Source organism: Penicillium coprophilum (genome assembly GCF_028826855.1).
Source record: "Penicillium coprophilum strain IBT 35676 chromosome Unknown utg000004l_segment0_segment0, whole genome shotgun sequence".
NCBI classification, from domain to species: domain Eukaryota; kingdom Fungi; phylum Ascomycota; class Eurotiomycetes; order Eurotiales; family Aspergillaceae; genus Penicillium; species Penicillium coprophilum.
The window spans coordinates 5,862,925-5,887,666 of record NW_026622723.1 but is presented as its reverse complement, the minus strand read 5'-3'; the positions used below and the strand labels follow the sequence as shown (position 1 = coordinate 5,887,666).

The window sequence follows — 24,742 nt, the reverse complement described above, 5'->3', positions numbered from 1 at the left end:
ATTATATCGTCACCACGCAACGCTTTGAGCTTTGGTTCCTCTTAGTTTGCATCTTTTGGACTACAGTTTGATTCATATCCATTTACAATGGAGTGGGATCCTAGCCGATTCTTCCGTCCTTCAGGGAGTCCTTCGCCTTACGCTCTTCTCGTCCTCAATCAGCCAATCAATGAGAAAGCTTTTGGAGTGTTGAGCAGATATGGTACGATCATATACGAATCATATATAAACACGATGTCTTGGATAAGAGATACTGATGCCCATGCAGCATCTTATATTATTTGCGCCGATGGAGGTGCCAATCGGCTTTTTGATATGCCAGAAGTTAGGGAAGAATCCAAAGTAAGCGATATCCATGGATTTTATACGCACACAATTCTTCCAGGCTGGCTAAAGACCCTGAATTGTGGCACAAGAAATCACAAGAAATACACACCAAGCCAAGTTATCAAACTGACCACAGACATAGCTTCCCGACTCCATTGTCGGCGACCTTGATTCTATCCGCCCCGCAGTGCGAAAACATTATGAGAAACTCGGAGTGTCCATCGTGGAAGATCCAGATCAGTATTCAACAGACTTTACAAAATGTCTGAGATATCTCAACGCACATGCCGCAGAGATCATAGCTTCTCCCCGAAAAGGAAAGCCAACTACCAATGGCACAAATGGAAGCACATCAATCTCACCATCTAATCAATCACCTCTGGAAATAGTAATTCTGGGCGGTCTAGGCGGCCGTGTGGACCAAGCTTTCTCTCAAGTCCATCATTTGTACATGATGACGCAGACGCAGCGCTCAATCCGTGAAAATGAAACCAACACCTCAAGTCCTGGTGCCAATCCGGCCGCAGGTGGTAACCTCTATCTCGTCTCTGAGGAAAGCATTACCTTCATTATTCAAACGGGGAAGAACATAATCCACACTCCCGCAACAAGACGAGCCGGTATCATGGCAGCGTCGACATCTGATGTGAGCGAGTCACCGAAAAAACGCAAGCATGAGCAAGAGCAGGAACAGGAGCAAAAGCAAGAACCAGAATACTTCTTTGAAGAGAATATTGGCATCATCCCCCTCTCAGCCCCTGCCAAGATTACAACCCATGGCTTTGAATGGGATGTGGAGAATTGGCATACCGAGATTGGAGGGCAGATATCCACGAGCAATCATATCCGCGCCGACAAGGTGGAGGTTGAGACCTCTGTGCCGGTTTTGTTCACAGTGGAGTTGGCGGAGAGGTTGAAGAGGTGACCTCAGCGTGAAGCATGACAGTCTGTCAGGGACCCATCATGCCTCAAGCAGCCTATATATCTTAATTTTCTTTCACCAACTGCTGTATGCATCGGTGCGCATTTGGATTAATATGAAAAATATTCCCGCGGGCATCTGTTTTGACCATTGGGGCTCTTCTTGAACTGCTCGGCTCCAAGCACCTGTTCTGAACCCTTTCTCCGTCGGTGTCTCTAAAGCCTCACAGGCTCCCATCTATCTACAGAACAGCCAAGACCGCGGCCTACATCAAAAAGCCGTCTGCACCATCGGTAAACTCGACCATACATATACTACTACACTTCGAGACCCCTGTTGCGACTGGAAAATTATCAAACGGTCATTAGAAGAAAAGCAGTGAGAAGAATCTCCCATATGGGTAATCTGGACAACCATAATAGAACCCTCCAAGGCGCCTTCTCTGGGCTAGAACGAGAGAGCAAGAAAGACAAGGGAAAGAGAAGGCAAAGAAAAGAACCCCAATATCGCATATCGCATAATCCACATACCAGTGACTAAAGCTTGAACCCATAAACAAACATAAAAACAACCAAGACGGATGGAACCACAATCACCCAAAACACTGAATCGCCATTCCTCGCCAGATCATCTGTACAGCCTTGTAAATGCCATATCCCACTTACTAATGGTGCAGAATAGCCTCGTACAGAGCACCAACGCCGCCAATAGCAGTTCCAGTCAAGAGACCGAGGTCTCCACCAGGGACAGAGTCAATAACCTTTTCAAGAGCATACCCGCTATAGAAACCAAAGAAGTTGAACCCCTTCCCAAACACAAGGTGCACCAGCAACGCCTTGACGATATTGAAAGTCAACGGATCAAATTGAGCAAGATTAGGCGCAGACCGGGTCCGACGCGCACTGCTGGAAGCCTTCCAGCTCAAGTTGATAAAGTAAGCCGAAATTAAAGGTAAAAGCAGACAAGTCATGAACCACAACGAAAACGGCGCCCAGAACGCCCCTTCTAGCAACGCAAACAGATCAGGAACACGGATGGGAATCGCTGGGATGTGCGCCGCTTGCACGGGTGGTGTAGTAGTAAGATATCGTATCGGGATCAACTCTTTAGCCAGACTACCACCCTCAAGGAGCAGCACAAGGATCTCGACGGCCTTCACACTGCTCAAAGCTGCGCGTAGAGAGTGCGCACGGTCCACAAAGCCCGACGCAGTCCACGCATCCTCAATGGTCTCGCGCAGCTTGAGCGTCTGCGCGTCGATGGCTTCGGTGATGGCAGCTGGAGACGCTGGCAGTGATGGCTCGGGATCCACGATAGGAGAGATAACGGCTTGGCGAGGTGATTGGCGGGGTGTCTGGCGCGCAGACTGACGTGCGCTCGTGCGCGCCGCAGCGGGAGTCGGGCTGACTACCATGGGGCTGGGCACAGATGCTTCGATATCCTCGCTGGCAAGTGGATTAGTATGTGCGCGATAGCGATAGCGATAGATGGAATGGCGCATTAGTGGAAGGTGTTCTTACGTGACTTCCTCTTCCTTCACTTCCTTCTTCGCAGAGCGACGTGCTGGAGTTCGCGCCGGAGTTCGCGCGGTTTCGCGCTTCACGGGCGATCCTCTGCGGGGTGGAGAGGCCAGACGTAAGTAGTATTCAGAGAGGCTCTTGAGTCCGGAGAAGATAGAGCGGTTCTCGCGCAGATGTCTATCCAAGACTACGACGAGATCATTCTTGTTATAGTCATCGTAACTACAGCGATTAGCTCGGTCTATGCGACAACCGCATTCGTACTTACTGAGGTAGATCGGTTTGATCGGCCAACTCGGCCAACTCGGGCTTTTTCAACGACTTGAGATAAGGAAGAGACATAATGTACCCGATTAAGAGAAATTGGACCAATGTCAAATAAGAAGGGTAAATACTGGGGGAAAGAAGATGCAAGGGAGGGGAGTGGCCGGTAATTGTTTACATCCGCCGATCGCCAAAACAAAACACCTCATTTAGCGCGTTCACTCCCTTTGTTCACTTTCTTTGGGCATGTTCCTTTCTTTTTTAGATGCTTGAAGGGTTCCATATATAATGGAAAGGTTTCTTTCTAGTATATATGTTGTACATATGTTTGCCCTTTTTGATTAGTATAGCAAAGTATAACGAAATAGCTGAAAGATGCCAAAATATGTATAATATGGAGTTGAAAAAAGAGCTATGGTACAAGGAGGCCGCAGCCAGTCTAATGATCTATCACAGAAGAGGATACACAGTATACAAAGTGCTCAGAGCACCGGTCATAACATCCCAGATCGGGACAAAGGATCCAACGCCCCCATTTCCCAACCCAAAAAAAAAGAAAAAAATCAACCTTGGAAATGCATGCAGTTAGATGAAAGGTCTTACAAAGATTCTTCCAGAGCTTGGTAGGCCTCGAGTTGCTTGAGCAGGTACTGGTACATAACCAGCATCGTCCCACTTTGAATGCTAGTCCATACACCGCGTGGGCCCACGCCGCGGAACCAACCTCCAATACCCTCTGTCCGGTAGATCATCTTCAACCCGGTGAATACGGAGGAAGTGTCAAGTCGGGGTGTACCGGGAGGTGGAATTGATGTGTTTGCACCTGATGTGGAGATTGGTCGCGAGTGTGCCCGGGGAGTGTGGGAATGTGGTGATGTTAGTGCGTGTGGCCGCGGGCTTTCTTTTGGTACGTGTTCGACACAATGTTTGGCACCTGATGAACCTGATGAAGGCGATGGGGGATTTTGCTGGGTTTGAATGCGTGTCTTAACCACATCCATCGGACAGGTGATTACACCAGCCATACCGCCAGCGGTGGCGGCTGTCAAAATCTCCAGGCCTAGCCCAATGTCCCGTTTCCCAACCCATTTTTTAGCCAAAGATTGCTCTTTCTCGTAGAATGCGAATTGGAGAGCGGAAAATGGGAGATCGCGGAAGATAGTGGCCTTGTAGCCGTGGAATAATGCCATAAACCCTTCCTGGCGAACAATCTGGCGGAATCCATCTCGCATGTTGCGGTAGTTGTAGCCTGAGTTGAAGTGGGGGTTGTTGTGTCGGCCCTGTAACTGAAGTCGTGTTTTCAGCACCTCAGATGGAACATATACAACTGATGCCGCCAAGTCGGCAAAGAAACCGCCTGACAGATAGGCGATGCTGGGGTTGATCCCCGAGTCGATCATCAAGCGCTTGGTGTATTCATACACGCCAAAAAATATCACGGTGCCGGGAAACGAGCCGAGTAGGGCCGGCGTTACTCCTCCATATAACCCGCGACAAAATCCTTCTTGGCGGTAAATTGTTGCATAAGACTGGCCCATCGAAGTGTATTTTGGCGGAAAGGTCGGATCGCCTTGTTGTCGAGTCTTGACTGTGTCTAACGAGTGCATCAACATATCACCGCATGTTCCTCCGGTACCACCGGCCAACATCGCCTATAGTTCCAAATCAGGTCAGCCTTGTGCAATGGTTTTATGCCGCGAGGGACAATCATACATGTAGGTATGGTGGCCGAGGCTCCTCCTCCTCCAACAGCGCGAGGTCGTCATTTCGAACAGTGTGGCTTGAATCACTAATCCCACCCATTGAACTTGGCTGTGCCCATGTCGAGGTATGTGAGTCCCCCGCAGATGGTGCTGTTGAGTCTGAGGTCGCTGTCGAGAACAGGCCGAACACCCGCGAGGTCAGGCTCATGGCAATATGCCAAAGTGCGAACCCAAGCGGTACTGGTCAGGACCAGATTAGGGGGGTGCTAAAGGATTGAAGGAGAGGAGCACCCCTGGTAATAATAAGAAAGAGTGACAAGGGATCGAGAAAGTATTATTAATGTGAGGTGATTGTTCCCAAAATTCTGATGGGCTTCATTTTGCCGCCAAGCCCGATCTACCGCCTCAGGAATCACGGGATTTCGTCATTGGTATTGGAGCATTTTAATGTCTCTTGAGCGATATGATTGTAAGCCTACGGCAGATTTGGGATTTTCTTTCAAGCCTTTGAAGGCTACAAGGTAAGCTTCTTCCATGTACATATCCTAACTACATATGCATACCCATCAATTTTGACAAATCACACATACACCATATCCAATTCGGTTGAGACCTAAAAACTGTTGCTTGTACTAGATTTAGTGAATCACAAATTTCCAACGGAATAATGAAATAAATCCGAAACAAGGTATGTTGACAAGAGGAAAGCAAATACAGGAACTATGCATCGCAATACTCTAGAAATAATAAACACAAGTCGTTGCGTATAGCATCATCATCATGGCGGGAATCCTCCACGTCCGCCTCTTTTCTACAGTCGGGACCTGGGCGTCCCATACTCCGACATCCTCCCATGTTCTTCGCTAAGGCGGGAACATGCCAATGGGAAAGATAAAACTGTGATATTATGTCTTGTGCCAGTCACCTTCGTTCAACAATCTTGCAAACCGAAAACCAACGTTCTTTCCTAACGTCAAGAGCTCCAGCTGGCAAAGCAAGGTGTCTGGCACATCACCATAGCAACATTTACTGCGGCTTCTTGGCAGCGGTAGTGCCGGGGATGTAGCGGCCAATATCGGTGGCCTCGTAGCCCTGACGCACAACACCCTTGAGGGTCTCCCAGCCCTGGCGAACCTGGGGTGGAGTGCTCTGGTGGGAGATGGTGGCATCGGCACGGGCAGTGAGCTGGCGAACAGCCTGCTGAACGAAAGAGCTCTGGGCGTAGCGGGCGCGGAAGAAAGACAGGTAGACGACCAGAAGCACCCAGCTACCCTTGGAGAAAGTGATAGCGGACAGAAGAAGGCGGAAAAGCAGGGCAATCTCAAGGGTGGCGACAACACCCATGCTGGCATCGTAGTATTGCTTGATGAACCGTCCAATGGTCTCGGCGAGGGGAGACTGCTTGACAGCAGGCTTGGAGTTGGGGGAGGAGGGAGAGGTAGGGGCCGGAGTAGCGGGCTGCAGGGTGGGGATCAAGTACATCCGGCTGTAGGTTGCGACGTGGAAGACTGAGTAGACGCTGAAGGGCAGAAGAGCCAGGATGAGCTGGCGCGAGTACAACCAGACCAGAGCCATTCCTAAAGTACATGTAAGCTTGAATTTTTGGATTGTCGCATCGCCAGTCACTCACCGAGGTATTGCACATTCTCGTCGGAGATGAGCTTCACCACAATTGAGAGAGGGCTACCCTGGACACCCCGAGCGAAGTGACCCTTGTACACAACGATTCCATACGTCACAGCGGCCGAGATGAAGGCCAGGCGGTAGGCAATCCGTGCCGAGGAGGAGTAGTAGTTGAAGAAGATGCAAGACAGGAGGTAACGGAAGACGGAGAGCAATAGTGTCACATGTCTAAAATTGTCAGTGGCTCTGAATTTGAGTTGTGTGCGCTTCAGCAGATTGACCTACCCAACGAACCAGGCAAACCTGCAACGTGGCGTTTTGTTAGTATTGATAAACAAGGCATTGAAGCATCAGTTCTAGGGAAACATACTGTAGCGTCTGGGCCAAAGCCTTGAGTCTCTCGACCAGAGGCAAGTTCGCAGAAGGAGGAGGAGGAGCCATATCTTGAGCAGCAGATGAGTGATAGAATTAAGTCGAGATGAAGGGGGAAAAAAACAGAAAATGTGTGAAAGATAAGGTGGCTGGGGAGAGCGGGGAGACAAGGAACCATCCGTGGACGCACACTGAGCTTCCCTTCCTCGCTCTCCGCCTTTGGTGACGTCGGGTGTTCGCAATTTCTTCTATACTTCGATTACTTACTCCGTATATCTCACTCTATTGCAATACATATATATCCTGACTTCTTTCTTTTTGTCTAGGATTCGCTTGTTAATCTGTTTGTGTCAACCTCGAGTCGGTGTGACCGACCCGCTTGACAAAATCCAATTTCAGCACTAACGTTCGGCCATTTGCATACACTTGCAGCCTTCTCCAATAGTTCATGTGTCGGTTATATCGTGACAAATCACTTGTTTTTATCAATCAGCTTCAATCGAAAGGAGAATGGGCATACTCAATATATTACTCAAGCTTGATCCCAGCTCCTTCGGGTATTCGAATGTATCCAGAGCTAGCCAAGTATAGAAGCTAGCCAAGTATAGACGCTATGGACTCGAGTGACTCGAGCGGGAGAGCCAGACTCAGGACTCTGGGTCTTAGAAATCTGATCGAACAGAATAAGTAGCAGGAAATGATGAAATCACATATTTGACTGATCATTGCTCTACGATAGTACCAATCTAGACCGGGGAAGCAAGAGGCCTATCTATATATCTCGACGCGGTCACCCAAGTTTGTGCCACATTTTGTTGATTTGCGCACATTATAGAAACAAGCCATGAAGACCCATTTACAGCGTTGATCTTTATTTGAAAAGCTCACAGGCTGAATTCCTTCCAATCGATCTTCAGATTAACCCGGACCAAGAAAACAGAATCACACGAGGTCTAACTACTTTGTGAGGAAACACATCCCAATATCATCATCACTCCTTCAGTCCGGTCCCTGTTTAGTGTGGCCACTCAGCTAACTGGTGATATAGTACTCCATATCCATATCCGATTTAACAATACCACATAACTAAAATTCCCCAAACCCGATGCTTAACATGCACCCCAAAGCCTCGTCGCCAAACCGGATACACTTTTATTGCCGAACCCTTCCTGCGCTTAGAATCAGTACTAGTCTAACTCCAGAAGATGAAACGGCACAATTTAGAATATTCAATACCTAAATTTATCCTTATGAACCCTTCCCAATTTTTAGCTTTCCGGTGTAGTACACATTATACCTGCCAGAACATAACAGTCGAATCAGTAGAGGTTCCCGATCTGAATACGGGTGATCTACATCGACTGATGCTAATCTCCGGATATCCCTGCTATTTTTAGGCCTGCAGACTGTGCCCTGACAAGCAAGAATTCAGGAACACGAGTGCCAAGCACAACCGATGTTCCGATTAAGCTTAACAACATTGGGACAGTTGAATAACACGAGAAGTCCTTATGGGGTACGAGATAATCTTTTCGAAAATAGATTTTATGACTTCCACTCACTACAACTTCAACCCTGTATACGGGCTTCATGGAAAGAATCCACAAATACGAATCGAAGATCTCTTCACATTCCACATCTATACGAGCCTCGTGGGGTCCAAAGCAAGCAAGAATGAACAGAAGAGTTCTTCAGATTCTCAGGGCACGAGGAATCCAGAGATATAAAATCCTCCCTGACCCTCCTTCAAACTCTTCTATCCATCAGCTCAGAGCATCGCAGCACCGGCTACTCTGCAATCCCCAATACCCAATACCAACTTCAACTTCATAAGATACTTCAAATATCATTCCAAACCCCATCCAAAATGATGCTCACCCCGATTCTGGCACTCGCATTTGCCACCCTCACACCAATTGTCAATGCCTATCCTATAACCGGAAACGTCGTCAATTGCCGCTCCGGTCCAGGAACCTCTTACTCCGTAGTCAAGAGCTACAAGAAGGGAGCCGACGTTGCAATCACCTGCCAAGCTGCTGGTACCACCGTCAATGGCAATGAAATCTGGGACAAGACCTCCGACGGTTGCTATATCGCCGACTACTATATCAGAACCGGGAGCAGCAGCTATGTCACCAAGAAATGCGGCGGCGGAGGTGGCAGTGGTGGCGGTAGCAGTGGAAACCTTCCTGGTCTCACATCCACTCAGTCTAAGCATGCAAAGGCTATCATTGGAGAAGCAAAGAAAGAAGACTTGGGTCGTCAAGGCTGTCTTGCTGGAATTGCAACTGGGCTTGTTGAGGTAAGTCGTTTACATATTCACTCCACAGATAATCAGCCGGAATATTACTAACACTATTCAAAGTCTAATATGCTTATCTACGCTAATAAGAAAGTCCCTGCTTCCCTCAAGTATCCGCATGATGCTGTGGGATCGGACTATGACAGCGTGGGCATTTTCCAGCAACGCGCTATCTACTACCCGGATATTGCTGCTGATATGGATGCTGCGAAGTCGGCGGCTCAGTTCTTTAAGGGCATGAAGAACGTTAGTGGTTGGAAGACTATGGAAGTTGGCAAGCTTTGCCAGAAGGTGCAGGGCTCGGCGTTTCCCAGTCGATATGCGGAACGTGTTGCTGAGGCTAAGAAAATTTGTGTTGCTGGTGGCTTGTAGATGGACATTGTGTTTTTCATTCACTTGTACTTGGGCCATGTTTACTAGATATTTTCATGGCTCTTGGAGTGCTCGTTCTTGAATCTGAATAATGTGTTGGTTGCTTTATTGTTGCTACTAGTCCGACAATTCTACAGACGTTTGATATTGTCCGCCCCTAGGGGGTTTCAATAGAAAACGAAGGATAGGCTTACTCCAAACTCACATCATATATATATGACAGATCTGGAAGATCTTCCACTATCTAGTCCACAGCAAACTTTTTTTTGGTGCGATCTTAGAACGACAGGACTTGTCTTGTAGGATCAGGGTCTTCGTACACCTTTTTTTCACCAGATAGAATACTCAGATGTCCAGCAGTACTATGTCCCTAGCACAAATTCATGTCTGGACTCTGCCATACCATAGCCAAGAGGGATGGAAGTGATATGGCCAAAATGCTTTGTTTGCCTGTCTGAGGCAGCGGTAGGATTCACGGCTTGCCTCTCCACAAGATCATGACCTTTCTACGTCATGCTAGTATTTCTCATAAGGAATAGGCATGTGGGAGGGACAATCAAAAGATGCCAATGACTAAGACCTTCATTGGCTCAACAGGGAGGTCAAATGCAAGGGAATAGATGGCGTGTTGACTTTAGGCCTGTTGCATGGATAGGTTTCCTCAACCTCCCGACTGACATGAAATGGTAGCAACTTGACGACACTAGTATTGAGGCTGTGATCGTGAATGTCCAACGTAGACATAGGTTTTAGTATTACCAGTACCTCGATGTTCTATTCACACCTAGTCCTCACTAGTAATCATACATGGGTAGGCATTGGCAGCTCCATCTGCGCACATCAATGAGTCCAACCCTGCACTCCGTGTTCTTCCAGGGATATTCCCCAGAGTTCACCATGTGAATATTTGACGATCCCCCAGTACCCCATAAACAACTCCAAAATAAAGTTTTCCCCGGACCTCAAAATCACATGGCAGGCCTCGGATGCCCCAGTCCGTACTCCGTACATACTAGCGCTAATCCAACAAGGCCTTCTCCCCCGACTTCCCATTCGTATGTCTTCAATAATCAGACTATCCACTCTGCAACCTCTGCCCCGGATTATGCATATATCGTACGGGCTCATCTATACCCCACGGGGCCGAAAGCACGTGTCAATCCCAAGCCCATAAATGCCGAAAGATACTTCTAGCCTATGAACAGCCCCCGGCCCCACGTGTGTTAGACTAAAACTAGTGCTCCTTTGACACCCTACTCCATAGTTTCCAACATTGAATCCGGGGGAACACGCTATCGAAGTCGATCAACCCCGCACCCCCGGGAGTTCTCGCTGGATCATCGCGCCTGACGTAAGATCCACAGATCAAAGAGCAATCACAAGAACCGCGGGGTTTCTAGAGAGCAAAAGGTTCCAGCGAGTGGATTTGCCGATGTTGGGAATGAGCGTGGATCCTGACGTCTGAAAATCAATTCATCCGCAAGGACCACTAGAGCCCCTCGCTATCACTACCCCTGTCCAATACACACAATTTAATAAACTTCCCGAGGTCCCGACCCCCGGTCCTTGTCTCTGCAAGTCTATACAGTCTTTAATATACTCGCCTATACGGAGTACAGAGTACCTACAGAATACGAAATACCAAAGACTTGACTTCAACCGCACAATCTAAACAGGACTGCACTTATGTAGGTACGGATCCACACAAAAGGCGCATCTCACATAATCACTAACCCAACACGAATTTCAAATACATCCAACAATCTAGAAGTGTTCTCCGAAAGTCTAACAGGGATATTCTAGTGTACAGTAAGGTTCAACTAGTGAAGCCCTTGCAAACACGTAAAGTATTCATCGGTACCCCGTGTTGTAGTAACTACCTATAATGAACGCACAGACTAAATCAGCCCCAACGTGGTAAAACCGCCGTTCCTGCATGAGGTGGAGTCCGGAATCCCAAGGGGACTAGTGCCGCCCCCGGTCTTGATGGCTTTGCGTAGCGATTGGGGCTCGGCTCTGTGGTTTTTTTATTCAAATTTTGGTGGTATTTTATGGTAATTTATGTACGAGGCCATGTCCACCACCTGGCTGTCGTGTAATTATGTGACTGGGCTCTATATGCTGTGCGAATTATTGTGCTGATTACGGGCATACCGATGCGAGGACCCGATTGCATTGCCGTTGAGATTGGAATTGAGATTGAGACGGGTGTGGTGAGAATCGTGATTACAATTGTAATGGGGATAAAGTCTCGATTCTTTCCAAATCAATAGAAAGTGTAGTGAATGTGGAGACAGATAAATTAGAAACCAGTTAAATTGTTCAGAAATAGGAACGGACGAATATGAAACAAAATCATACATCATTGATACACGTCGAAAACTGCCCAGGAAATAGTGAGACACGCGTAACACGGTGTTTCCCATCTTCTTTTTTTCGTAGACCTATAGGCCAAAGACGGGATATTTGTATAACATTAAGAGAGAAAACATAAAAAACGTATTTCGGTAACATTACACTCGCCCATACCCTGGCGCAAACGTAGACTGAGGATCCCACTCGCGTGCACTATGTAACGAGCTAGGCGGCCTAGGCCCGGAAAAACTCAGCGAGGGCCGCACATAGCGGGCCTCACGAGCGATATGGGAACGGTCCATGCTCGGGCTGGGGCTGGTCGGACTACGGCCGAATCCAGCCTGTGTAGGGCTCGGGGAGGGCATGAATACGCTGCGGTCAGTCCCGCCCATTTGGGTAGGGCTTGGTGAACGCATGAAAGCGTTCCGGTCAGGCCCCATTCGTGGAGGACTTGGTGAGCGCATGAAGTCTTTGCGATCAGGTCCCAATCGTGTTGGGCTTGGCGAGCGCATGTATGTATCGGGTGATTTGACAGTGGTGAGCATTTCGAAGCCCTTGTTATTGGCGAAGCGGTTGGTTGCGTCTACGGAGACGAACTCGTTGCGTTGTGCTATTTTGGTGCGGAAGAGATCGAGCCAGCCGGCGAACATGGAGGGGCGGGCGAAGAGGATGAAGTTCCAGAAGCCGACGAGGGAAAGAAGGATTACCACTGCTAGTAGGGTTGCTTCGTTGGGGCCGATGGCTGCGGCATGGGTGCGGCATAGGTCTTTGTCGCCGGTTTGGGCGAGACACATTAGCCAGGGAGTTGCGGTTTTGACGTTTCTTGCTGTTGGGGCGACGGCATTGTCGAGGTTGATGAAGACGACTGCGAAGAAGATTACGTTGCCGAGAATGATTGATGTGAGGGCGATGCCACGCCATTGGAGCTTCAGGACGCGGCGTACGCGTCGATAGGCTTGTCGGGCTGTCACGGTGCCGATGCTGGCTGAGTAGGAAGGAAGGTTGGTGCCGGAACTGCCTGTTGTCGAGGCGGATTTGTCGAAAAGGGAACGGAGGTAGATGTGGGTGCAGTAGACCATTGTTGATAGTTGGAGGAAGAGGGCAGCAGCAGCAAAGATCATAACGGGGATCCAGTAGTCGTATAGTGCGTTGGTTACGTTGATATGGCAGATTTCGCCGAATCGGAATGACACTCCAGTCAGGATCAGCATAACGGTCATGCCAATGGCTGGAATCCCGAATCCGCAGACAAAGGCTGTCCACATGAACTTCGGGCCTAGAACTATTTCCCAGCATACTTGTAGGTGAAAGGCCATTGTACGGATAAAACTCCAGATGACCACTAGCCAGCCTCCGAATAACAAGAAAGATCCGGAGAAGGCACAGGAAAGATCGGAGCGCATATCATTAGGGGTGATTGCATTGTGGCACTGGTCTGGTTTGGCGCCGAGAGGGATGATAAAGGCGAGCTAGATGAGAGTTAGCCCATGAAGACTTCCGGCACACGCCAGCATCCAATTTCAACTTGCCTGCATACAACAAATGCCCACAGTAAAACAGACACTTAGATAATGACGGTGAGTCCATTTGACGGGTAATACGGCGTACGAAATCAACAAGAAGATGCATAGAGGGAGAATGGCGACACTAATCCAACTCGTGACGGCGATCTTATCGGCCAAGTCTATATCTCCAGGTTAGCTTTGAGAACGGGCCTGGAAATGACCCGACTCACCAGTATCATATCTCCACTCGGCGAGAGGACATGGCAAGCAACATGAATAAGTACTGTTGCCTAAGGTAATCTTCTCGCAATAGCGACCATCGATAAATCCCCCGGTGGAGGGAAATAGCGTCTCCTGCAAGAAGGGAGACGGGCAATGTCCAGTTAGGGCGTGCACCATGATGGCGAGAGATGCATATCCTGCACCAATCCCTAACGCGCCAGCGCGATATGAAGGAATATTATATAGATCCAAAAGAGAGGGAGGGATAGAGAAGTCAATGGTAAACGGGGATGTTCATCGTATATGAACTCGTACTCCGTGTTCCAGTAGTTAGGTACATTGGACCGTTCACTGCTCCACCCGGCACACGAGGCCCCTAAATCCTTACCCACGGTCCCCCCAAACTCAATTCGTGCTTGGCAATGTCGTTTAGCGGGGATGTAAAATACAGTAAGGAGGATACAGTACAGCTATACAGTACGGGATTTGAAAATAACCGTAAAAACTGTAAATAAAAGACCGATGTATGTTGTACTCCGGCACTCAGACCTTCCAAAAGGTTCTAAATGCTTACGGCCTAGATCTCATCTCAAGGTAATATTTTAGTGCCTCGCTAGTATAAAATCCTATACTACTCTAGCATCGATTTAATCTAATTCATCAGCCTCGGACTTCCATACTAGGCCTTTTCCAAGTGAGGTTAGTTCCTTTCACTTGGAGATACAATGACAATGTTCAACATTAAATCTAGATTCAATAGATCTCAATGACTATCTATTTAGATTGCTCCAGCTGACAGGTACACACAATCGTCCAGCCCCAAGCTGACAATTTGCCAAGCACTCGCCTCAAGCACCCTGATTCGATTACGTTCTTTTACCCCTGGAGATCAAATTCTGCCTATGCTCGCCACAGACTGGCCTGTGTCACCGACAATGGCATTCCTTCCCGAGAACCCACGCGGTAATCCACCCAATCATTACCTCTAGCCCGTCTCTCGCTGTGATCATCGCCAGCATTCGTTGCTCATGGGTCCAATTACATGGACAATAGAGCTATATAACATATGTATGTGTGCGCTGCCAGACAATCTATCACAATTGAAATATATCTAAAAGTTCCAGAATCCTCATCTGCGTGTTATGTTGTAGATCTTATGTATGGATCAGCTGACCTATTCACAATATACATACGTAGTACTCCGTACATGATATACATACGCCTCTCCGGGAAGCTGAAACATGTACTTGCTATTTACCGATATTTTCAGAGCACACCGACATCCTTTGGTGATCATCGTATTTAGCGCAATGAACCACCAACTAGTTAAGCAGCTGGCTCTTGATAGTTTGAGCCTAGCTCTTTTCTGACGATATCACGATCATCCATGAGTCATACATATACAACTGTATCGCTCAACACAAGCAGAGTCCAAAGTTCGCATCAAATCATAAGCCCTAGTAATTCTCCTCGCCTTGATTCTACCTTGCTTTCCAGTTACCAGGACTCTTCCTACATATGATATCTAGCTTGGTAGATACATTCTAGCCCCGAGTTTAAATCCATCTGTCTGATTCACCACAACACCCCGTAGTTAATCCTATAGACACAACAAGACAGAAAAAGAGACTATAGGTCAAAATAGTCCGAACCACAGAAACAACCCTTATCTTGCCGAGATCTAGACAGGTTAGACAATTACTGCCGTAAAAATAAACACATCTGTCAACACCCCAGCCCCCTTCGTTCTATTTTTCTATTTTCAAGCCAAGTACGGAGTCTGGAGTGAACCCTGACTCGACAGAAACACCACACAGTGGCACACACACAAGCTCAATATTATTATTAAATGTACGCTGACTTCGTACCAAGATCAGCCCCAAACCCGCGGCAGCCGGAGCCCTAAATAACGTAAATGCTCCTCCAAATGCCCCAAACCCCGGGATCGTCTTTCCACCCCATTCTACACCCCGCCAAACTTTCCCTTCTCCATTCTCGAGAAAATATCCCCAGAATCGACCCGAAGTAAAAGATTTGCGGAATAACCGATCCTAGTAACCCGAGATATTCTCGTAACCGCGGTAGATCTTGAATAATGTCGGGGCGTGGGATTCGGATAAGTTGCCCCCTAGAAGGGTAAATCAGTGGGGGGCACGCTTGGAAGTGGATTCGGTGACATGCAACGGAAAACCCGCGAGGGATGGGTTTTAGGGTTGGGGGAATGTCCAGGAGGTACTGCGTAGAAATCTCGTATGGGAAGATGTGATATTCGAAGTGTTATTTGTTTATTTTGGGGGTTGACTGTTTATTTTAGGGCTAAATTTGAAGCCGAAGGAATGGGCGATCATGAAGTAATCGAAATCTTCAAAAGCTGAACCGCCAAGGTGGAATAGACCAGGATAATTTGGACAATACGTCTGCAGAGAACTCGGCAACTAAACCGAAGCTGCAGAATCAAATGAGGAAAGGTTTTCGAACCTTGGATATTTCTTCACATTCCATCCCACTTCTTATTGTACAGACATCTGCACTATACATTACTACAAGTCGAGTATCATGATCATTACTCATGTGTCCGGCATTCGTCAAACGTGAGAGCCCTCCTTGACATCTTCCAGTCGCTTGAAATCATTCCCCATGGCGGGGGTGTAAGGGCTGCAATGCATCCCAATCCGACAGCCCATGCAATACTCTACAAATACAGCCCAGTACCCTCAAACGAGTTCATCGGGTCCAACATGGGTCCAACACAAGTCCAACACAGGCCCAAGTCAGAGGTTCTATATGAGGATATGCCCCGCGGGCCTCTAACCCCGGACACTATCCCTAGACTGAAAAGCTTATCTTGATACCTTCGAGCGTCAGGAACCAGAAGGCGACCGCGTCAAATTCTCATTCCACCCCCACTCCTTCAATAACTGCTGTACGCGGTATTCAGTCGCCCAGCCTAGATCAGACTCGATACTCCTCAGCAGACGCACGGTAGTACGACGCTCGCGCGGGTCAGTCAGACACTGCCCACTAACAAAGAGCGGCTGTAGCGAGTTGATCCGGACGCTCCCATCCGGACGGGAGAGACCGATACCCACAATCTCGCGACTGTGGAATGCAATCTCAGCCTCAATGGAGCGGTACGACTGGAGACGGAGCGTGATGGTGCTCCGACGGCTGGTGGATTCGTGTGGTTTGTTGATGAGCAGCAGGATGCGTGCCATGTGGTAGTGTTGCATGGCGGAGGCGCACATAGGTAGGCTGTACCAGATTTCCTGGAGGGTGGAGATGTCTTCGTTTTCGTTGGGTGAGCGGTGGTGTGAGAGTTTGTGGGGATCCATTCGTGCGCAGGGCCGGAATGTCTCTGGGATGCCGGTGTACCATGCGTCGAGCTCGGCTTCGAGCCTGTACCACCGCTCCAGCAGGACTTGTTGCGAGACGCCCAGCGGTCCTGGTATGGATTGGTGATCGTTTAGTGGAACGTTATCGCCGGAGCTTATGAAGTTGACTATCTTGGACATTATCCAGACTAGTCCGTTGCTGATTAGGTCTTCTTTCATTATATCTTCGCCTTCTGGGTATCCTGCCGCGCTTGTGTTGCTGGGGCGGAGAAAGCCCGCGCTGTCGAGGATGAGACCTGCTTCGGTCCAGAGAACTGTGTCGTCTGTGTTCAGCCTTGTATGGCTTTCATTGATGACTTCTTTTTGTTAGCAGATATTGAGGGAACTATTCGTGGGAAGAAAACACTCACAGGCAGCTAGGTAGTCCTGCCGCGCGAAATTCCAAAACGTCGCCTTCCGAGCCTTGGAAAGACCAGACTTCTTAGGCGTCTGTGTTTGATATGAGCTCTCTCCCGGAGACGAACGCTGCTCGAGAGGCATCATGCCAACTTCGGCGACATCAAGCAACGACTTGACACCACTCAAATGACGATTCCACGCAGGCCCTGCGGCATCGAGGAATTCATACACAGACAAAATGGCCGTCGCCGCGAGCACCTCATCGGAATGAACTCCATGTGAGAGCCGACTATCAGAAACCCGTCTGCGGCGCTTACGTGGGTTGTCCGTATCTACAGAAAGCTCGGAAGCTTGCCATTGACCGAAAGCCTCGGGGGTACTTAATGGTGGTGGACCCTCTGCGTCAGGTTGCAGCTCTTTCATTAACAACTGGATGGCCTTTTCATAGTATTTGGCCCCGTACCAGGCGAAGTCGGGGTCTTTATCAGGCCACAATTCCATGGCAGCTTGTTGGGTGCAAACTCCACCCATCGGTGCCTTGGTACCTTTGACTCGACCCAGCTGTTTAGCGGAATATGCGCAAGCGGCGAATTTCAAAAGAGGGTTGGCTCTCGCTCGTACCGGGACGTATGAAGCGAAATATGTCCCTAGATCAAAGAGATCCATCCTGCAGATACCATTGTTACTCATGATTTCACATCAGCAGGTGGGATATAACATACCACAGTCCTGGTCCTTCCGAATAATGTCGCAGAAAGAAAGCGGTCTCAAAATCGGTCTCTGAATTGTCATCTGGTGTATGTGTCATGAGGCTCATTTGGCTCATTTGGCTCATATGACTTATGCTTCTCTGTGAAACTGCCGGTCTTGATGGGAGTGGAGTGTGGCGGCCAGAGAGTTGGATACTTGGATCGATGGAGGGGGACATCGAATGCGACGGGTTGAGGAGGAAATTAATATTGGTATTATTGCTGGTGGATGCCAGCGACATGGATGGCGAAGCCGGCGGAAGAGCAGCATTGTGCCGTCGGTTGGGAGAGGTATAGGAGGTACTATCAGGGATGGAATGGTCTAGGGAAGAATAAGGGAAGCGATCGTGTGCGACCGCCGACAAGGCTTCTAATCCCTGTGTTTCAGCATCGCTTGTTCGGGAGGCTCCACTGCCCCATCTGTGATTTGGAGAGTTTGTTTGCGCTGCGTTCGGATCTGCCAGGGGACCCTCGAGGTCATCGGCGTATGGATCGGAATTGTCGACGAATATCACTGCAGAGGATATAAGCCCCCGTCCAACGAAATTTTAGACCCAAGCAATATGTCCCAGCGGTGCCGTACCATGTTTAGGAACATCCAACCACACACTATCCTTGTCAAAGGTGTTCTTATATGAATAGAACCCATTGAGACTACCACGACCATCTGGGGAGGTTCGGTTCATCGACGCGTTTTGTTGATGGCGGAAAACTACTCCTTCGCTCGGACGACATTCTCGGCCACCTTTGCGACATTGTGAACATTCGGGCTTTTCTTCATCACCTACATGTTATTTAGTCAGGTAATGGAATCTTGAAACAAGATAATTTATCCCTACATTTTAGCTTTCGTGTTCGACACGTTAAGCTGGGCTGTGTTAGCCCAGTACACCAGTTGAGCGCATCAAACTTACCAGCCGGTTCGTGATCGCATACCGAAATGGCATGTATACGATGCAGTAACAACATCCGCAGAGAAACCTTGGAAGTGGTTGAGGTTGGGGAATACGAAAACCTGGAGATCGACTTGCGGGGAGAGACCAGGTGACCTGGGGGCCCCACACAAACGGCCTGACTCAGACGGAGTGGACGCGTGGCTATTAAATGAGCGTGTACGGAGCACGGGGGATACCTTTGGATGTAATGATGATACACGCAAATTGCTTCTATATTAATATATTCGTTGATTCATCAGCAAAGGGGTATTGTATTAATGAAGTCCACAAACCGTGGCTATCTACATTTCTCCAATCTCCCCAATAACATCCACTCAACTGAGAAATAGATCGCGGAAAAGCATATGGTACATCAACATAGAGGTATATTCACAATGGAGCTTTCAAGAGACTGTATCGGCATGTGGGAGCCAGTGGGATTAAAAAAAAACATTGAAGATAAATCGCGATATGACCGGCGCGAAAAAAACAAAACACAAGCGAACAGAAAGACATTAAAGATGGCTGGGTATAGCAACGTTGCTTCCGATAAAAAACAAAACAAAAACGCCAGCCTCGAAGCAAATCAGAGGGGTTGAGTGTTTTTGGAGCGAGAGGGGACATTAAAGGGCCGGGGCACTCGGGTTGGTGTGGTGCAGCGAGTTGAAGAGATACTCGGGCGGCAGACGTTGCATATCGGAGGGTCGATCGGTGCCGAAGGTTTGAGGGGCAGCTGCGTAGCCTTGGCGGCGGCGCTGGACCTTGTTCAGGATGACACCGGCTAGGACGATGAGGAAGACGGAGCCGAGAGCACAACAGAAGGCTACCAAGACTGTGATGCCATTGGAGTGATGTTTTGCTAGGTTCACGGTCAGCATTGATTTCTGTCAACGAATGGTCAGGTAAACTCACCGGGGGTGGTGTAAGGGTTCTTCTTCTCGGAAATGAACTTCGACATGCTGCCCGGTGTTCCATCGGCTCGCTGGGAAAGAATAAATGGAGTGATATCGGTTCCGTTGTAGAGCGCTGCTGATGCATGTCCGAATCCCGGAATCATGAGCGAGCCCATGATCAACAACGTTTGCTCGTTACGCAACAGAGAGGCCTTGGAATGGTCTTCGCGGAGAGGAAGAACCTCTAGGCCACGAATGATCGTGCCCTCAGAGAAAACATTTCCGGGGGATCGGAACTTGGAACCATCGTAGCTCAAGAAGAAGGCTGAGCCATTAGTCGCAATACCTCCGATCCAGAACTTTGACAGATCTGTGCTAGAAACAGTAAACGTAGTGACATTGCCGGGAAGATCTGAATGAGACGCTCCAGAGAAAGCAGTCCATTTGTCAGATTCCGCGTTGTAGGTAGCAATTGAGGTCTTATTGCGATCAACCTCAAGGTCCCCCACAGCCATCAGCGTCTTTTCACTGGCCCAATGAAGGTCAACTACAGTACCACTTAGGGACGTGTCAAGTCGATCCCAGTCACCGGTGGTAGCATCCACATAGCAGATAGAACTACATGGGAACTGCCCGACACCGTCGAAGTTTCCTCCAAAGTAGATATCAGATGTACCTGGTCGGTTGACGATAGCATTGACTGCGACATCCGAGCCCGCGAAAGCTGGCTGTGTCCGTGAGAACTCATTCTTCTTCAGGTCGTAGACCACAAGACCGGATAGAGTGGTCTGACCGATGTTTCCGGTGACGTTTCCACCTGCATAGAGGGTGTTGTTGTACACAAGCATTGAAACAAATGTCGAGTTACTGTCGGCACCTTGCGGTAGACCTGAGATCTTCGAATTGGTACCGTTGAAGATGGCGATATTTTCAATAGTTGATCCATTACTGCCAGCGGCAGCGAAATGCCCACCGTAGATAGTGAGATTGCGGCTTGAATCAGTATCATAGGCACCGGTTATCAGACCAGTGCTCGATTTCTGGTGGTTAGTCTTCATCGACAGAGGAATAAGTTGCAAATCATCGGAGTCTAGCAGTGACACCGCACCACCAGCGATGATACCATTGGTGGCAAGGTTGCCTGCCAAAATGAGCGTGTTGTTATGTGAAGTAACACTTGAGAGTTGACCACCAAACTGCATCTGCGTGACATTAACATTCTGGAGCCAGTCCTTGTGGGAAGGGACCCAGATAGCGAAACCAGCAACAGAAACCGCGGGCTTCCCGTTGGAAGCAATGATTTGGTCAAAGTCGCCGCTCACGGCAATGATGGTTTCGTTGATAGCAGTTGATGCATTCAATTCAACGGGCCAAATCGAATTGACAAGGCCGTTCAGTCCTGCCCCCAAAGCCGACCACTCTTTGGAAGAGTAGGAGTATGCCGCAACGTGTTCGAGGCCATTTGAACCTGCGTCTGAGGTATCGGTGAAGCGACCTCCAACGTACAAGACATTGTCAAGAGTGGCCATTGCTAGCACTGGGGAATTCAATCCGGAGCCGGGCATTGCTGTGACATCGCCGTCCTTGATTGACATGATGTGGTGAATTTTGCTGTCGGAAAAGTTACCAGCGACATAGATCACATTATCATGCTCCTTGATGATTGAGATTGTTGCACTGTGGTCAAGTGAGGTCCCCGCCTTGTTAATGTCAGACTTTGCAAGGTCAGAGGTTTCGGTCTTGGCGGTCGGATCATAATCATAGAGTCCATTGAGACCGCCAGTGCTGGACTCAAGTTCAAATCGGACACGAGATGCCACAATGGTGATATCTCCTTGGCCGTCCTTGGCCCGCAGGGTAACTTTCGGTCGAAAGGAGTCACTGTTGGCATCAACGTATCCCTTGTAGAATATGTCGTACTTATCGTGTCGGTTGGTCTGGTGAAGGTATAAGGGATCGGGTTGGTTAGAGTCAGGTCCACTCGAAAGGGTAGCCGTGACATTAACAATTCCCCGTGAGCTGCAGGAGTTGTCCTGGGTGCAGCCGGGAGTATATATCTTGATCGTATAGTTGCCGGATTGCTTCACGTCAGGCTCGAATGTGACGGATGTAGCCGAGGCATTAGAGTCTGTCACCTTTGCAGACACATACCCATCCTCCATAGTCCAAGAGCCGGTGCGTGTTGACTTGGCGGGATATTCAATGCCTGAGCAAGTCGGTTCGTTGAATTGGTCGACAGCGTATGTCAGGATTTGATCCTGGAAGACTTCAATGCCGTTGAGGCCTGCTCCTTGTCCGTACCAACTAAGAATCTCGATCTGGAGCCCCCGCATACCTACGGGGTTAACCATGGTGAATTCACGGTAGGTTTCACTCTTGTTGCTAGAAAGCGGACAGGACGAGTCACAGCTGATCTTTTTTCCGGACTCGTCTATGTAAGTCAGATTCATGATACCATTGTCAGGAAGAGCTCGAAGTAAAAAGTCTTTGGTGCCGCGTCCATCCAAATGAGTGTTGTAAAGGCGGATTTTGGTCGGGAAAAAATCGAAACCGAGGTCTGCTCTCCAAAATCCCGGCGCATAGTCGTGAAGAAGGTAGGTCTTGCCTTTGGCAGCCTCCCCATTTGTTGAGCAAATTATGTTACGGGGATCGGAGTAGCCGTCCAAAGAAGAGTCTGCATCGGATGTGACGGTCGCATTCTGGAGGTTGAGAATTTGTCTCTCTTTTGAAGAACTGGTTTTGTTTCCGAGCGCGTCGAACGATCCTCCAAAGATGATATGGCCATTGTCAGCCTTCAGAATCGAGTTGACTGGGCCATTCAGACCATTGAACGGGAGATCAGTCCAGCCATCGTCGGGCGCCCACGCGACGGCGTTAGTCGCGTTGTCGTAAGTGAATTTTCCTCCAACGTAGACGCGGTTAGTGTCCTGATCACAAGTCACGGCCGCTACCGAGCCCGATAGGCCCGGCAAGGCAACAACTTTGCTGGTATTTGGATTGAAGAGAGCAGCACCGGGCGAATGGACTCCGCCCAGGCTGGTAAAGTTGCCACCGACAAATATCCCCGCAAAAGTTCCATCCTTTTGAGTGAAAGGGCACATGGTCGTGATTTGCGCATTGGCGGATGAAAGATTTGTGAGAATGCCGTTCGGTAGTGGGGTGAGAAGGGCTTGGGTGCCATCGGGGATTGATTCGGTCTGTTCCTTATATTGATAGAGGGAGACGCCATCAAAATCACCAGTGATTGATACCCGTCCCAGCGAGGTCAGGTCCAGTTCCGGAACGGAGACTGACTCGAATGACAGGGCGTTCAGAGTCGGTAAAAGGGCAAGAAGCGAAGGCCAGCCAGCCGCCGCGGGCCCAAACAATGAAGAGACCCTCATTGTCCTGGGAGCGACGACGGGCAAAAGAAGTGTAGTTGACCAGTTGAAATGATTGAAGCGAGTGTGGGAAGACTAGACAGGGTTGTGCTGTCCAAGAAATTCAGGGAGGCCGTCAGGCCGCAACGCGTGGAGAAAAGAACGTGGTAAAGAATGTAGGCATAAAAAAAGAGACTAAGAGCAAAGGAATGTAAATGAATGAATCATGCTCGAGACCGAAGCCTCACTGCATTTGAGTATCAACGAATGACTGATGAAGTCGAAGGGAACCCAGGGGAAGACCCAGTCTTGTTTTTCGAATTGAAACGGCAATACTTGAAATTACACTAAAATTAAAAAATACAAGGACTGCCACGCTAATGCAGCACGCAGCTCACATACAGCCAATGAGAGTGGCCATTCCCAGCCTCCCGTCTAAATAGTGGGGACCTCTGAACCGTGGATGTGTGATATCAAAGGTCTCGATGTTGTTGACAAGGATCGTACCCGTAAACAGCATATACTAGTGAAGAGAGAACATGAATTGAGGCATCGGTTTGTCAAACAACTCCTCAAATCAATATCGAGGGAATGATTTGTTCCCAATCGCTAGGGCAAGGGGGACTCGGTAGAATAAGGATCTACCCTCGTACGACTCATCTGCCGGTAATGACGATGATGTACAAAGCACTGCCCTTATCTGAGATCATACCCTCATCCCTACCTTATCAAACTGCTGCCATTGATTTTGATAAATCTCTACAATGCAATATTATTGTATCTATTTATATACATTGTATCTGTAAATCAGCATTAACCTAGTCTTGGAATCCGATACACCAACGTTGAATCACCAAGTGGATCCCGAGGTCTTGTCGCAGAAATGTTCCAGAGCCCCGCGATCGTTTCGCTTAAATATAGAATTGGGCTCCACGATCTGGCTCGGTCTATGAGACACGCAATCCTCTGGATATTATCGATGTTTGGTTCCTTTAGAACCCACATAATTAACTCAATGAACATACATATACAGGACAGAGTAATCTAGCTACATAAGCTGCGGGTCGATAAGTGTCTGTGTCCACACAAAGTAGGTAGTGTTTATGCCATAAGAATACAGAATAAGTTAGAATTGGAGTCTGATAGAAAATTGTAGAAGAAAATCACACTTGTATCATCAGGCGATTTCACGCTTCCAAAATCTAGAGGGGTTCCAACTCGATATAGATGCTTTGTTTCAGCTGCAATCGATATTCTTCTATATTGTGTGTGATGAACGACTTAGTGAGAGTCGGCTAGACCTTTGACGGATGAACCTATATGGATTGCAGTGGAATCTGACCCGATTGTCTAACAGCCACCAATGCAATGGCTAGTTGGCTGAGGATCCGATTTGAATAATTGTGCTTTTAAGACGATTGAAGTTTCTACATAACCTGAGCTCTAGTCTCTATTTATTCGATAGCCAATACACTTTGAGGTAATTTACCAGCTCAAATATTAAATAGTCAAATAATTCTTAGTAGATCTGAATGAAAGTCTCGAAATTCGTTTTGAGAGGTTGTAACTTGAATCATAAAAAGAAGAG

The 24,742-nt window shown here is 48.5% G+C and overlaps 8 protein-coding genes across 8 annotated transcripts; 2 read left to right on the top strand and 6 right to left on the bottom strand.

The window, feature by feature from the left end:
* Positions 1 to 87: 87 nt before the first annotated feature.
* N7500_006648 (thiamine diphosphokinase) lies at positions 88 to 1,252 on the top strand (the record flags this gene model as incomplete). The annotated part of the gene is made up of 3 exons (XM_056677792.1): positions 88 to 202; positions 269 to 342; positions 470 to 1,252. 3 exons carry the CDS (start codon positions 88 to 90, stop codon positions 1,250 to 1,252), a joined length of 972 nt encoding a protein of 323 aa, XP_056532792.1.
* A 661-nt stretch (positions 1,253 to 1,913) lies between these two features.
* N7500_006647 (uncharacterized protein) lies at positions 1,914 to 3,111 on the bottom strand (the record flags this gene model as incomplete). Its single annotated transcript, XM_056677791.1, has 3 exons — positions 1,914 to 2,694; positions 2,770 to 2,991; positions 3,038 to 3,111. The coding sequence occupies 3 exons, from the start codon at positions 3,109 to 3,111 to the stop codon at positions 1,914 to 1,916; spliced, it is 1,077 nt and encodes a 358-aa protein (XP_056532791.1).
* A 521-nt stretch (positions 3,112 to 3,632) lies between these two features.
* Positions 3,633 to 4,944, bottom strand: N7500_006646 (putative mitochondrial carrier protein; the record flags this gene model as incomplete). Its single annotated transcript, XM_056677790.1, has 2 exons — positions 3,633 to 4,685; positions 4,747 to 4,944. The coding sequence occupies 2 exons, from the start codon at positions 4,942 to 4,944 to the stop codon at positions 3,633 to 3,635; spliced, it is 1,251 nt and encodes a 416-aa protein (XP_056532790.1).
* An 818-nt stretch (positions 4,945 to 5,762) lies between these two features.
* On the bottom strand, positions 5,763 to 6,800 carry N7500_006645 (uncharacterized protein; the record flags this gene model as incomplete). Its single annotated transcript, XM_056677789.1, has 4 exons — positions 5,763 to 6,313; positions 6,367 to 6,587; positions 6,645 to 6,662; positions 6,730 to 6,800. 4 exons carry the CDS (start codon positions 6,798 to 6,800, stop codon positions 5,763 to 5,765), a joined length of 861 nt encoding a protein of 286 aa, XP_056532789.1.
* Positions 6,801 to 8,598: 1,798 nt separating this feature from the next.
* Positions 8,599 to 9,405, top strand: N7500_006644 (uncharacterized protein; the record flags this gene model as incomplete). Its single annotated transcript, XM_056677788.1, has 2 exons — positions 8,599 to 9,033; positions 9,097 to 9,405. 2 exons carry the CDS (start codon positions 8,599 to 8,601, stop codon positions 9,403 to 9,405), a joined length of 744 nt encoding a protein of 247 aa, XP_056532788.1.
* Positions 9,406 to 11,918: 2,513 nt separating this feature from the next.
* On the bottom strand, positions 11,919 to 13,664 carry gprM (the record flags this gene model as incomplete). Its single annotated transcript, XM_056677787.1, has 3 exons — positions 11,919 to 13,229; positions 13,323 to 13,444; positions 13,496 to 13,664. 3 exons carry the CDS (start codon positions 13,662 to 13,664, stop codon positions 11,919 to 11,921), a joined length of 1,602 nt encoding a protein of 533 aa, XP_056532787.1.
* A 2,684-nt stretch (positions 13,665 to 16,348) lies between these two features.
* On the bottom strand, positions 16,349 to 18,901 carry N7500_006642 (uncharacterized protein; the record flags this gene model as incomplete). Its single annotated transcript, XM_056677786.1, has 6 exons — positions 16,349 to 17,133; positions 17,230 to 17,885; positions 17,941 to 18,481; positions 18,551 to 18,751; positions 18,807 to 18,835; positions 18,882 to 18,901. 6 exons carry the CDS (start codon positions 18,899 to 18,901, stop codon positions 16,349 to 16,351), a joined length of 2,232 nt encoding a protein of 743 aa, XP_056532786.1.
* Positions 18,902 to 19,525: 624 nt separating this feature from the next.
* Positions 19,526 to 23,178, bottom strand: N7500_006641 (uncharacterized protein; the record flags this gene model as incomplete). The annotated part of the gene is made up of 2 exons (XM_056677785.1): positions 19,526 to 19,761; positions 19,815 to 23,178. 2 exons carry the CDS (start codon positions 23,176 to 23,178, stop codon positions 19,526 to 19,528), a joined length of 3,600 nt encoding a protein of 1,199 aa, XP_056532785.1.
* Positions 23,179 to 24,742: the final 1,564 nt, after the last annotated feature.